The 13,168-nt window shown below is 40.1% G+C and overlaps 1 protein-coding gene across 6 annotated transcripts in view; it reads left to right on the top strand.

The window, feature by feature from the left end:
- The window catches only part of OXR1 (oxidation resistance 1), a 297,931-nt gene that overhangs the window by 40,660 nt on the left and 244,103 nt on the right, over nt 1-13,168 (top strand). For 5 of the 6 annotated variants that reach the window (XM_074810861.1, XM_074810964.1, XM_074811420.1 and 2 more), the window contains exon 2: nt 2,041-2,119. The exons of the other annotated variant lie outside the window; for it this stretch is intronic. Coding sequence is in view for 2 of the 5 variants with exons in the window: in XM_074810964.1 (XP_074667065.1) it covers nt 2,103-2,119 (17 nt within the window). In the remaining 3 variants the exon portion in view is untranslated. The remainder of the gene's footprint in view (nt 1-2,040; nt 2,120-13,168) is intronic. 6 annotated transcript variants of the gene reach the window in all.

Here is a 13,168-nt window from a genome sequence, read left to right as displayed (position 1 = left end):
GTAAAAGAGTGGCCTGAATGCTGACTGGGCTCAAAGAAAGGAAGGACACAGACAGTGGAAGTGGGGACAGGCTACTTGGAGGTGAATGTGGCACATGTAGGAACATGTAGGAATACAGTCAGGAAACCCAAAGCCCAGCTGGAATCAAAACTAGCCAAGAAGGTGAAGGGCAACAAAAAAGGTTTCTGTAAGTACATTGACAGCAAAAGGCAAGGCATAGGTAGCATGGGCCCATTGCTCAGTGTGGCCATGTGGAAAAAAGGCTGATGTCCTCAATGCCTTTTTTGGCAAAATCCATGACTTGGATTTGCTGGAGAGACTTGTCCTCAGGCTTCCCAGGTGTCTGAGCTTCCTAGCAGAGCTAAACAGTACCTGCAGTAGAGGAAGACAGCATTAGGGATCACTTAGCCCACTTTGGATATACACAAATCCACGGGACCAGATGGGATGTGCTCAAGGGTGTTGAAGGAGATGGCTGATGTCATTGCAAGGCTTCTCTCTCATCTTTGAAAAGTCATAGCAACTGGGAGAGGTTCTTGATGACTGGAAAACAGCAGATGTCACACCCAGCTAGTAACTAGTGAGATCCTTCTGGGTTCCATACTGGGAGCAACAGTGTTTAGTATCTTCATTAATGACATCAGTGATGGGATAGAGTGTAATCTCATCAAATTTGTGGATGACATCGTTCCCCTGCTATTCAGGGGAACCTGGGCAGGCTGAAGAAATGAGCTGACAGGAACCTCACGAAGTTCAGCAAAAGCAAATGCAAGGTCTTGCCCATGGGATAGAAAACCTCTGTGTAAAGGGATGGGCTGGGGACCAGCTGTCTGGGAAGCAGTGCAGAAAGGGATCCAAGAGGCCTAGTGAACAGCAGTTTTGAGTGTGAGCCAGCAGTGCACTCTTGCTGCAAAGAAAGTCACCATCTTCCCTCAGCTGCATGGGCAAGAGTGTAGCTGGCAGGTAGGGAAAGATCCTTCCCCTCTATTTGGCATTTGTGAGACTGACTGTGGAGTACCATGTCCAGTTTTGGGCTGCCCAGAACAAGAGGGATGTTGACTTATGGAGACAAAATGAGGTGGTGAGTGGGCTGTAGCAAATGGCCTATGACGTGAGACCGAGAGAGCTGGATCAGCTCAGCCATAAGAAGAGCTGGCCAAGAGGAAGACCTTAGTGCTGTCAGTGGTGGAGGATATAGAGGACATGGAGCTAGACTTTTCTTAAAGGTATATAGTGATATGACAAGAGGCAGTGAACACAACTTGTAACATGGAAAATTCTGGTTAGGTATTAGGAAAAATGTTTTTACCGTGATGGTGGTGAAGTACTGGAACTGGTTCCCCAGAGAGGTTGTGGAGGTGTTAAAGACTCAACTGGACATATCCCTGAGCAACCTGACCTGATTACACCTGCTTTGAGCTGAGGGTTGGACTAGGCAGTTCCTCCTGACCTAATTATTCTATTATTCTATAATATTTTCATATTTTTATTTTTTTATATAAAGGTTGGGATTTATTTTTGTTCAAATAATAACATACCCTGAGTCCATACTTAGTAGGCCTACTCCAGGAAACTTCTTATTTGTATTAATGGTTTCTTTCTGGAAAAAATGACTAATTTAGTAAGGTAGTCATTCAACAAATGGAGCACCAAAATGCAATTAAGATGTAAATTTATATAGCTGTGTTCAGACTGTCAATTCAGAAAGATCTTGGTTAGTTGCTTTGAGGCACGTGAACTCCACTTTCAGAGGCAAGGGCTTTTAGGTGTTGCACTACCACATAGCATTATATCTAACTCTTTTGTTGAGTGACTGCTCTAACAACCTCAAGTTTAAGCCCTATGAGTAGGATTTGGTCTTAGGTTTTTAAACTTTTATCTGTTGTTTGTTAACCTTTGTATTGTTTTGCTAACCTTTGTATTTCTATAAAATTGCCAGGTATTCTCTGAAGTTGCACTGGAAGATGTATTTATTGTTCAGGATATTAAAACCAAGGTCCTGAGTTGCTTGGTCTAAAATCTTTCTTTCTTCTTATCCAGGTCAACAGAAACAGCCTGTGCAGAGCAGTGCATTCATAAATGTGGAACAAGTTCGCACCATCATGTTCGGCACTAAGAGGTTAGTTTTCACCTTTATTGTTATGCTTTTCATCTCCAAAAAATAGTATGGCTGTTGTGACTCTAATCTGAAAATTTTACATTTTAAAATGTATTGTTATACATCAGCTAGATATATTGTTCTATTATATAAATTGTTTTTCCTTTGCTGTACAGCTCTGGTCTATTGTAATTGACAGGTATGTGGCATACAGGCCTTGTAGCACAAAGGCAAATAGTATCCCCAAGGCATTATGGGTCACAGCAAGACTGCCAAGGAAGACACTGTACTAGTGCTGCAGGGCATCCCTCCTGCTTTCTGGTTACAGAAAAAACCACCAGGATGACAAAGCATCAGTGTAAGATAGGTTCTTTTCTGCGATTTTAGGGAGTCCCTACTGAGTGTAAGGTAACCTCCAACTCTTTTTCTGCATGATTCAATGTCATACCCCAAATGTCTCAAAAATCAACATTTTTGAATCGATGCTCTCTACTTCCTGCACTCTTTAAGTGCCTCTGCTCTTAAGTATCAGGTGGTGGCATTCTGCACCTGTATCCATCAGCAGACATCATGGCCTTGCTTTCCCCACAGTTCCTGGAGCCACACAAGCCATTGCAGCACCTGAGGCACCTTGCCAGGTACCAGCTTCTGCACCTCTGGGTCTTCTGCAGGAGAGTGTGATTCCTCTGTGGAACAAAGATACTACAGACCATTCCTCCCGTGTGTGAACTCCCTGGGTTTTTTTGCTTGTTGGTAGGGTTTTAGGTTTTTAGTACAGACTAGTCAAGGACTTAACACTTGTGCCCCAGTTGCATGGCAGCCTAGTGAAATGTTTGCCCTGTGCAGTGTCAGAGCACCTTTAATCTGGTACCTGGAGAAGTAGCTCACCTCTTCTGAACTGTTGGGAAGAGGGGAGGCTAGCTTGCCCTTAAGAAGCAGCACATATGAAGCAGCATCTTGCATAGCTGCAGGAAGCAGGGGTGGCAAATAATAAGAAAAAGCAGATTGGTTTTCTGAGGCATCAGCTCCCTCAGCAGTTTCACAAGGCTTCAGTATGAGCTCCAGCCTCGTCCGAGTCAGGGCGCTACCAGGGGCTCCCCGGTCCCTTGTGCACCTGCAAGCCTGGGCCCTGCTGCCTCACACAGCAACAAATTCAACGGGATGTTTTATGCCTGTCTGAAGTGGTCTTGACATGTAACTCCAGACTGTGTTACCTTGTATTCGAGATGTAAATGCAGTACATTTTTAGGGTAACTTTTCAGGAAAAGGAAACTTTGGTCTTTCTTTTAGGTAAGTACAGAATCCATTGTTTTGTCAGTATGATGAGTTTAAGATAACTGTTGCTGAGGGTACAGTAATGGAATTGCAAACTTCCAAACATTTGAGGATTTCTGCTTTTAATTGATGGCAGAATATTAAGACTCAAGTTAACCAAAGACATTCTGATAAGTGAAATAAATTATTACATTACATTATATTCAGGTGGGTTAGTTATTTTTGCCACTGTTTAATATTAGTCCATATGATCTCCTTCTGGGCTGATCTAAACATTTTTTTACTCTCAGGATATTCTCTTTATCTTTTCTTAGAATTATAAAGCAATGGCAAAATAGAGAATTATGGTTGATTGGTAGCCTTTAAATTTCATTCTTTATCTTTTTTTTTTTCCCAGATTGAATCTTGATTACTATGCAAATGAAAATTCCTCATAAGGAATATTACAGACAATATGAAATTCTCTTTCATGCCTGCAAACAAGAGATTTTATGAAAAAAGACACATGTGTGGAACAGAAGTTCTTTGCCTCTCCACTGTCCTGTGTTCTGCTATTTCTCCCTTTATGCAGACTGTTTTGAAACTCTTAAAATAGATAAAGGATTTCCTGCTTCCAGAGGGAAAGAGACAGGGTGGACTTCCATAATTCCTATGTGTAAACTGGGAAATTACATCAAGTATTCTTGGGATTGGTACCATATTTCAGTTAGGCAGTGACTGAGTACTTGTCAGGTATTTTGTTCTCCCAACTGCAGTGCATTTTGAATTTAATTTTCATAGAGGACTCTTAATTGTGAACAAGAAAATCTTGATTTTTACTGATCTTTTTTAAAGGTTATAAGCTCCTACAAATAGACTGCCTAAAACTATTGAGAGTTTTTGAAAATCTTGGGTTGATAGGTTAATTCTTTACCTAAAAAGAAATACTGTATTTACTTGGAAATATCATGAAGAACAAAGCTATTTTTCTATGCTTTAAGGTTGATTTTCCTGTAAAATTAGTTTTAAATTAGTTCTAATAATACAATGCTAATTATAATCTCCACAAAACATTTAACAAAATTACAAAACTCTGACTCAAAAACTGAATTATGAATTATCTCCTGTCACCAGATCTTTGGAAGTTATCAGGTATATAGTATCTCAGCTCCTTTTTTATTTATAACTTTCTCTTAATTTTGCATACAAAGTTTATTTTTAGTGGATAATCCCTGTTGAATGGACTGAATAATGAAGTCAATAAAAGTGACTGTCCTATCAGAACAGCTTTGACAAAATTTGTATGTGTGGAAGATACTTCTCAGCTGCTTTATAAGAAGCTGTGTTGTTAATGTGAACTGACATCGCTAACAAAGGTGAATTTCTCTTGATTTCAATTTAATTTGAGAGCTGATCCCATGCTTTTAAATACAGAACTATCGTGGTTTCCTCTGTGTTGTCTTCTATGATGCTCTCATCTTCTTCTCTATTGTGTTACTTTTTCTACAATTAATTAAATCTACAATAGACAGCAACATTGAAATAGCAGAGGTCAGTATGTATACCAATGAGTTTCTGATGCGTTGTATTATTCATGTTGTATACTTACATCAGTCTTGCAAGAGCAATTGCTGATACCATTGTCCTCCCGTGGAAGGGAAAAGTATGTAAATGGCTTTAGAGAAGGGATTTTTATTTTGTGGGAACAAACTTTACGCGTGGAAGTTGCTCCGCAGATAGGCCCCAAAATAGCTCATCCTCAGGATGTGCGGTAAACTCTGTCTGACTGTCTACCTGCCACTGGCATCATGATGTTCAGGGGTACTCTAACCTGTGGAAACCCTATGTTGTATAACTCATTTAAACTGCATCCACACAGCTGGAGAGTATTTCTCCTGGATGGCATGCTCAGTTCTCTTTCCCTTCTGTAGCCTAGATTGAAGTGCTTCAAAAGATGTCCTAAGTGACAACTCTAGGCCCCAGTGCCCAGCCATTTGGATCCCAGGTCCCTAAATGAGTTTAGCAGACTGAAGGAAGCAACTGTGAGAAGCAGGAGGTGAGAAATATGAGGACATTTGCTTAATCGTATATGCAATACGGCTCCATTTCTGGAGCTGTATCCATTTGTCCCTTTTTTGAAGAGCCTTGCATGTGGCATATGTTTGAATTGGCCTTGTGGAGGATACCACCTTGATCCTGTGAAGTGCACAGACTACCACTATTACCTCTGGTAATATTTTTTAATTACAACTATTTTGGAGAAAAGAAAGAAAAGGTGAACAAAAAGAGAAAGGACTCTGATCTCCAGGCACCCTGATCACCCTGATGTGAACTCAGGGTTTATTTTTATTGTGGTTGTCTTTGTGAAGAGCTTGTGGTAGCTTATGTTATGTGCTAATGGCTGGTTTGGTGCTTCGTGATGGATGGCCAGATTGCATGAATGGCAGTACTGACAGCCTTGGCCAGTGGTCCAAGAGTTTCACAACAAAGCAGTTGTTTCTGGAGGCAAATAGTTTTCTTTCCAAATCATATTCCAGACAGCCATCCTGGAAAGTTGTAGTAAATTTTCTTAGTCCAGGTCTGTCAGCAGCAATTTGAGGCCTGTGATAAGTAGAAAAATGAAACCTTTCTTCCAGCATCTACTTATGTTGGCATGTTTATAATCTTAGGTGATAGCTGAGCTGGGCAAGTAATGTGACTGGTATATAAGGAGGATGAAGAGATTTGAAAAGACACATCAGCTTTTTTAGTTACTGACAGTTACTGACTTCCTATTCTTGTATCTGGTTTTGATTAGAAAGTTAAGAAAATAGTGTTCATTTATAGGCTCCTGATATGAACAAACTGTAGGGTTTCCAAGATAATAGAAGCCTAGTTTCTTCTTTCCTCTTAGCTGCAGAAAGGCTATGTTTACACATTGTTTCCAAATTTCCTGGTTTTTATTGGCATTAATCCTGTACTATTCCACTGTTTGTTCTGACACCTCTGCCAGGTTCTAAAGGGTGGCCAGTGAATGGCTAGGAAACTCTGTCCATTACTGAACACTAAGAGCGTGTGTCAAAGTTCTTTTCTTTGGGATTTGTAAGTGAACAAAAATAATTATCTGCTTTGACCTAAATTCATATGGTGTTCACTATTCCCTTTCTTCTGCTTTTTAATTGGAAGTGACACTACTTGAATGAAGCTGTAACATGCTTTGTCTCTTCTGCTCTGTTGTGGAATTAACTTTCTTATGTTGAACTTTGTTATGGTAGTGAACTGCAAAATAATATCTATTGACATGGACTTTTTTTAAAGTTTACTACTGTTTCCTAAATATGAACTTCCAATGTCTCGCACTGTTTTATTGCTTTGGGGCCTGGAGGCTGAATAGTGCAAAATTATAAGGTAGCTGTGGGGCTTGGTTTCTAATTCAACCAGAACAGACACAATCTAGTATTTGTCAGTATAGAATGTGTAACATCCTATACTGACTGTTTCTGGGTTTTCAAGGTTTTTTTCCCCTTTACACACCTGGCCATTTTTTCCAGCTTGTGCTATGCTTAATGAGAGCTCAGATTTAATAACAGATCACGTAACTCTTCAGGTGGGGTAACTCAAGCCTTCAGTGAATACATGGTCTCTGTTGCAGAATTCATCCTTCCAACAGAGAGTGTGGCTCTCTTCTGATAACCTACAGCTTCTCTCAGCAGCATTTGTTCTAGGTGTGGGTAGGCAAGGAGAGGAAGTGAACCTGAGCATGTTGATCCAGTTATGATTGCTTACTCACACCAGATAGCAGCAGGGAAGATTTTTCTTCTTCACCTTAATGTTCACACTACTCCAGTGCCAATTGATCCAGGATGTAAGGGGCCAAGTTCTCTGTATTTCTTGACAGCTTTAAGTGTTTGTAGCTCCAGAACTTAACTGTACAGCAGAACTCGAGCTTCCCTGTAGATTGGCAATTTATCTTTGTCAGGTGCTTCCTCTGTCAAGTCTTCCATCTGCTTAGTTTTCCTCTTTTCATGGGATTTGGTATTTGCCACACATTACCTTCTCTGATCCCTTTGCCCCCAGTTTCCTGTTTTCTGTCTCTATCTTGTCTGAATATCTGCTGTGCATCTTCTGCCTGTTGCACTCAGTTCACCCACCTGGATTCAATTCACCAAAATTCTTAATGATCACCTTGTGACCAGATCCATCAAGGACTCTGCACTTAGGCCTCTGCAATGTGGTAGCTGCCTTAAACATACACTTCTTGAAACCTTATCCTCTGTTAGTTTCCTTGAGAGTCACTTCTCTGAATAATACTCCTTCTACTGGAGGGGAGAGGGTTTTGATCTTTTTTACTTCCTCTGGTAATAATGAAACTAAACCCCAAAGTAGCAATGTTTAACTAATGAAGTAGTAAGATAACAAAAAATTGATTTGCCATGGATCTGCAAAAAAAGTCCTGAAGAATTTAGAGATTACATGGTGGATTCACCTCAGCCAACAACCGAACATCTGCACAGCCACTCACTCTACTGTCCCATGGGATGGGGAGAAAAGAGAAGGATGGTAAGAAGATTTGTGGATCAAGATAAAGTCAGTAATAGCTAAAGCAAAAGTGCACAAACAAAGGAAAATAAGGAATTCATTTATGCTTCCCATTGGCAGGCACATGTTTAACCACTTTCTGGAAAGCAGGGCCTCAACACAGGTAATGGTTACTTTAGAAGGCAAATGCCATAACCAGAATGTCCTCCCTTCCTCCTCCTTCAGCTTTTATTGCTGAGCGCAACATCGTATGGGTGTAGAATATTCCTTTAGTCACTTCTGGTCAGCTGTCCTGGCTGTGTGTGTCCCAGCTTCTTACCCACCCCCACAGCCTACGTGGGGGGGAACAGGACAGGGGGACAGAGTGAGAAATCAAGAAGGACTTGACACTGTGTAAACAATAGCCAAAACACTGATGTGTTATCAACACTGTTTTAATCACAGATCCAAAATACAGCAACATACGGGCTGTTATGAATAAAATTAACTCCATCCTAGCCAGACCCAGTACAATGTAAAAAGCCCAATCATATACTGGAGCTTAAGCTCCAATAAAATGATTGCATATGTAACAAAATATAGAAAACACATATTTTTAGCTTACCAGTTCATCTAATGAAAATTTGGCATCCTATACATACACATAAAATAACAAAAAATTTAAGCTGTAGTGAACAGCTTTAAGAAATTTGCTTCAAGCAACTGCATCCTTAATTATAAAATATTAATTAATATTTGGATATAATCTATGTTTTTACAAACAAAAATATAAAAGAAGTTTAAGTCTATTTAAATGTATCTTAAGTGATTAATGTTTTCTCAATTATATTTTTACAGAAGTCTGTTTTACAATTAGGATCTACTCCACCTTGTGTAAAGCATTTCACAGGGATTGCATGAGCTAACAAGCCAACTTGGCATGTATCTTTTTGTTAGAGAAAGTCATCTCCATTTCTACACCCAACTTCATGCTGTAGCTCTAATACTTAGAATCATTTAATTCTCCTGTTGTGTTTCTTTGCTATATCTTGGAGGTTTTGTAAGAGTGTCTGATTAGTGCCTGCAGGTAGGATTACACTTGCACTTCAGTTATAACCATAAGTCCATAAGTTACCGTAAGTTCCTTCTTCAAAAGTGGCTGGCACTTGAAATTATAAAGAGGATCTAACATCTCAATGACTGGATTTTTTTTTTGTTTGCATTGTAATACTAGCATGTTTGTTTACTTCTCTAGTTGATCTCAAGCGATTAAAGTGTGAGCAAAACTGCAGATGCCTGTCTTTTCATGTTTCCAGTTCCCTTATGCTTTAGAAGATTCAGGAGGCACAGAGTGTCTGAGCAAGACCCTTAAGATATGTTATGTATGTGGCTGGGCTCTTCAGTATACAGGGATGTGTTCCCAGTTACACCCTGTTCAAGCTCCTGCTGAAGGGCAATACCCTGGCATTTCTGAAGTCAGTGAAATTCTTTTTCTCTTATTCTAGAAGTCAGGATTTCACCTGAATTTTCTAACAATACTCTTTAACAAGCGTTTGCAGGATGAGGAAAATATTTTTTGGTTTTGCCTTTCAAGAAATGCATTTGGAAGATAAATATGCGAAGCTATAAACTGAAGGACAATCTTACTGTATGATGAAGTCAGTTGAGGGTCCTTACGCCCCAGTTCAGTCATTTCTTCTTGCACAGGAAAGCATGAACATATTTCCCAGGCAAGGATGAACTTTTCCTCATGCTCAGATTTCGTGCTGAGCTTGAGCCTCGGTGCCCTGCAGATATCTCCAGTTGTTGGTATGTTTCTACTCTTAGCAGAACTGCTCCTGTTAGATTCTGACTGTAAAAATAACTGTAAGATCTCTCTCATTTTTAGGAAATGAAGTCTATAGATCAGAGAATTATCGGTGCTGGCACACATGAAACCTAGTCTCAATTTAAAACCACTCTAGTTTAATTCCAACTTAAATGTCAGAGGCACACGTATGACAATCAGCACCTAACAGAGCTAAGTGGCATCACCTAGACTCTACTGCATCTTTCATATGTAAGAATAGCTACATTGGTGGTCAGAAATACATTTTCTCTTGGGGGTTGCTTGCCAAATACATCTCTGAAACCTTCTGAAGCAGAACTGGTACCACATAATGAGAGCTGTTGTCGTGTCCTACAGACTTTTTCAAATGCTTCTGGCAATTACATGATTTCTCAGATGTCTCCATTTCTTCAAATGCTTTTTTAAATCCCTGCCCACAATCATAACACTGTATCAGAGCAAAAGGCTTTTCTCCCTGTATCTTTATTTCCTAACAAAAGTCCCAATATCCTGATAAAAACCAAACCTCATTTCATAATGTGATATGTCTGCATCCTGCTTGTATGTATAAAGTCCTGGGGTTAAATTTTCAACATGGTGAACAGTAGATATCTGCACAAATCCCATTGTCTGCTAGTGGGATTTGTTCATGCTGCTCCCTGACACCTTTTTAAACACTCATACTGGTGATTTATTTTATTACGGTGTTAACAGAAGGCACTCAGTAAAGTGTGTTCTGATTCCTCGTTTGGCAACATGAACCAGTCCGAGGGAATGGGAACAACTAAGCAGGTGCATTTGTGCTGTATTGCCGCAGATAGTGGTCATAGGTTGTTGGCTCCATATTTATGTGGTCATAAATTGCCTGTTTTGCTGACACTTTAAAGTAAATGAAGGAAAGCATCAGCACTGCTGGCTTTCTGGCAGGAAGCCTAAGAGCAGCTTGGTATGCCTTGTGTGTCTAGCTAATGCCACTTCGATGGAAAGTTTTAATTAAGTGCATGTCTGTACATGCAGAGAAGAAATCAAAGGCACTTGGGAAAATGAAAGTGTATCTGCTCCAGACTCGCTGAGGAGTAATTTGGTGAGAGCACTAAATGACTTTCAATTAATTGGAAAATATTTTCTTAAATATTGCTGGGAAGTACAAGAAAATCAGTTGGAAGGGAAGGCTATAAAATTAGTCTGTAGATCTAATCCATTTGCTCCATACTTGTTAGAAGATGTCGTGGTAGTACAAATCAGAGGTGTAGGGATTGTGAAACTAATCTGATACGCTGGATTTCATTAAGCTCCCTAATTGTAATTATCAGAACACTGGAAGCTGGTTTGCCTACAGCGAGTATTTTTGATTTGTCATTTCTGTAACAGTTTCTAAACTTACAAACATCCAAAAATTAATTGTTAATGCAAGTTTTATAGCAAATCTTTTATAACTAGGTAGCCATATTAAAATTCTGTCTGTTGAAATTGAACTTATTACATGGGAATTTTAGCCCTGTTTCCTGTTTCTCATAGTTACAGGAAAAAATTCACTCGGTTCTCTTCAGACTAGAGGGATGGCTTTTCATGAAAAGAGCAGTTCTGAGGAGCAGGGATGATTTGTTTACCAGTAGATATGCTGCATGATTTATTTTGGATAATGTTTGGTGTATGATTCATTGTTCTATCTGCATTATAGCAAAGCCAAAAGGGCCAACCCAGGTTTGTACAGGGCTTGTTGTGTCGTACTGTATTCTTAATCCCTGTAATCTTTTTATGTGCTCAATACAGTGTGACTTCTACCCTTTTATCCGCCTTTCAACTAAGGTAGAACACTTGCTTTATTATTCACTGAACTTTTCTTCCAGAAGAAATGGAGCTTTCTCAACAGCCAGTCCAAAACTGTGCAACAAACTCCATGAGGAGCTGAGGATGACCATGAAGTCTTGGCTTTTGTCCCTATTTAATCTTCCATCTTTACTATAATGCTAAGATACTCTTTGCATTAAATAACCACAGTGAAGAAACAACACCAGTGGCTTAAGCCTTAGCATGGTGAACTCTTTTGTTCCTCTGTATGACAAGTGATTGGTTAGCTCCTTCTATTCATCTTATTTTAAATGCATATTGTCCTGTGAACTGTACTGTCAGATGAAACCGTCCCTCATCCCCAAAGCCCCATTTTTTTTGTTTGTTTCTTAACATGGACAAGGTTATTTTCTGAACACAGAATTCTAGGTCTGATCTCCTAATATCTTTCTGTATTCCTGAAGATGTTTATGAAAAAGTGAATCTGAAGGCTGGAATAGATAAGGCTGCTTTCTTAGCATGAATTCTCAGATGCCATTTCAGATGTATAAAGCAGATGGGGACTCTTACTGGAAGGGGAGAAATAAATGCAACAGATGCATCATAAGAACAAAAAAGCTATTTGTGAGAATAATTCCAAGAAGGGAAGATGCCATCTAAAGGTTATTTACCTTTTGGCAAATCATTGTGTTTTGCTTGACTTTTTCTAATTTGAGAGATGAGAAATAGTTTGACATTTATTATCAGAAACCTGTTGTAAACAGAAGTATCTTGTTTCTCTGGATATTATGGAGCAATGCTAGATGCCTCCACTGCTCACGTCAAAGACAGACAAAGAAAGGAATCCTTATGGACAACATGGAGCAAGTCCAGAACCCAGAAAAATGAAGCATCTCAGAGTATTCCAGTAAAAGTAATGAATGCTGTGGTCTGAAGACCCCTGCTGTGGTCTTGAAACCTTCGTAAGATCGCCACTTTAGATTATCTTAGAGCAGTGGTCCCATGCAGAGTGTGGGGAGACATGAGAAATGCTACCCTTATTATAATCCCCACCCCATACACCAGGCTTGCGCACAGCTCCTCAGGCAGTGCATAGGCAGGCTCTGGAATTTGTTGCAGCAGCATATGAATGTTAAAAAGTTCAGGAAATGTAACAAAAAACTTCCTTTAATGTGTAGGTGGCCAAACACTGGAGCGGGTTGCCATGAGGCTGTATGGTCTCTGTCTTGGGAGATAATAAAAACCTGGCTGGTTATGGCCTTGAGCAATGTGCTGCAACTGTGCCGGCTCTGAGCAGGAGGATGGACTGGAGGATCCCCAGAGGTCCCCACCAGCCTCAGTGACTCTGTAGTCTGTTGCAGGCTATGAAACACCAAGGAATACCTCTACATTATGAAGCCTCTGAATCCCAAATTCCCGGGAGCAGGGAAGCTTTGTCCTACTGTTTGTCCTACTGTTTCGCACTGCCTGTATTGATTTTGCCCTTAGGACTGGTCTTGGCCACGGTCCCAGAGGATGCTGATCTAGGCTGACTAGGTCTGATCCAGCATGGATGTTCTTGTGTGTGTTAAGAGGATACTGGGCTAGACTGCAGATAAGGAGTAACTCTAATGATGGAAGAGAGGTTATTTAGGGGAAGAGAGCAAAGCAATGCAGCTATGCCTGCGATCCATGCAGGGCAGTCCAGGGAGAGTCCTGAG

The sequence above is a fragment of the Strix aluco genome, chromosome 1 (genome assembly GCF_031877795.1).
Source record: "Strix aluco isolate bStrAlu1 chromosome 1, bStrAlu1.hap1, whole genome shotgun sequence".
Taxonomy (NCBI): domain Eukaryota; kingdom Metazoa; phylum Chordata; class Aves; order Strigiformes; family Strigidae; genus Strix; species Strix aluco.
This window is presented reverse-complemented; position numbering and strand designations above follow the sequence as displayed.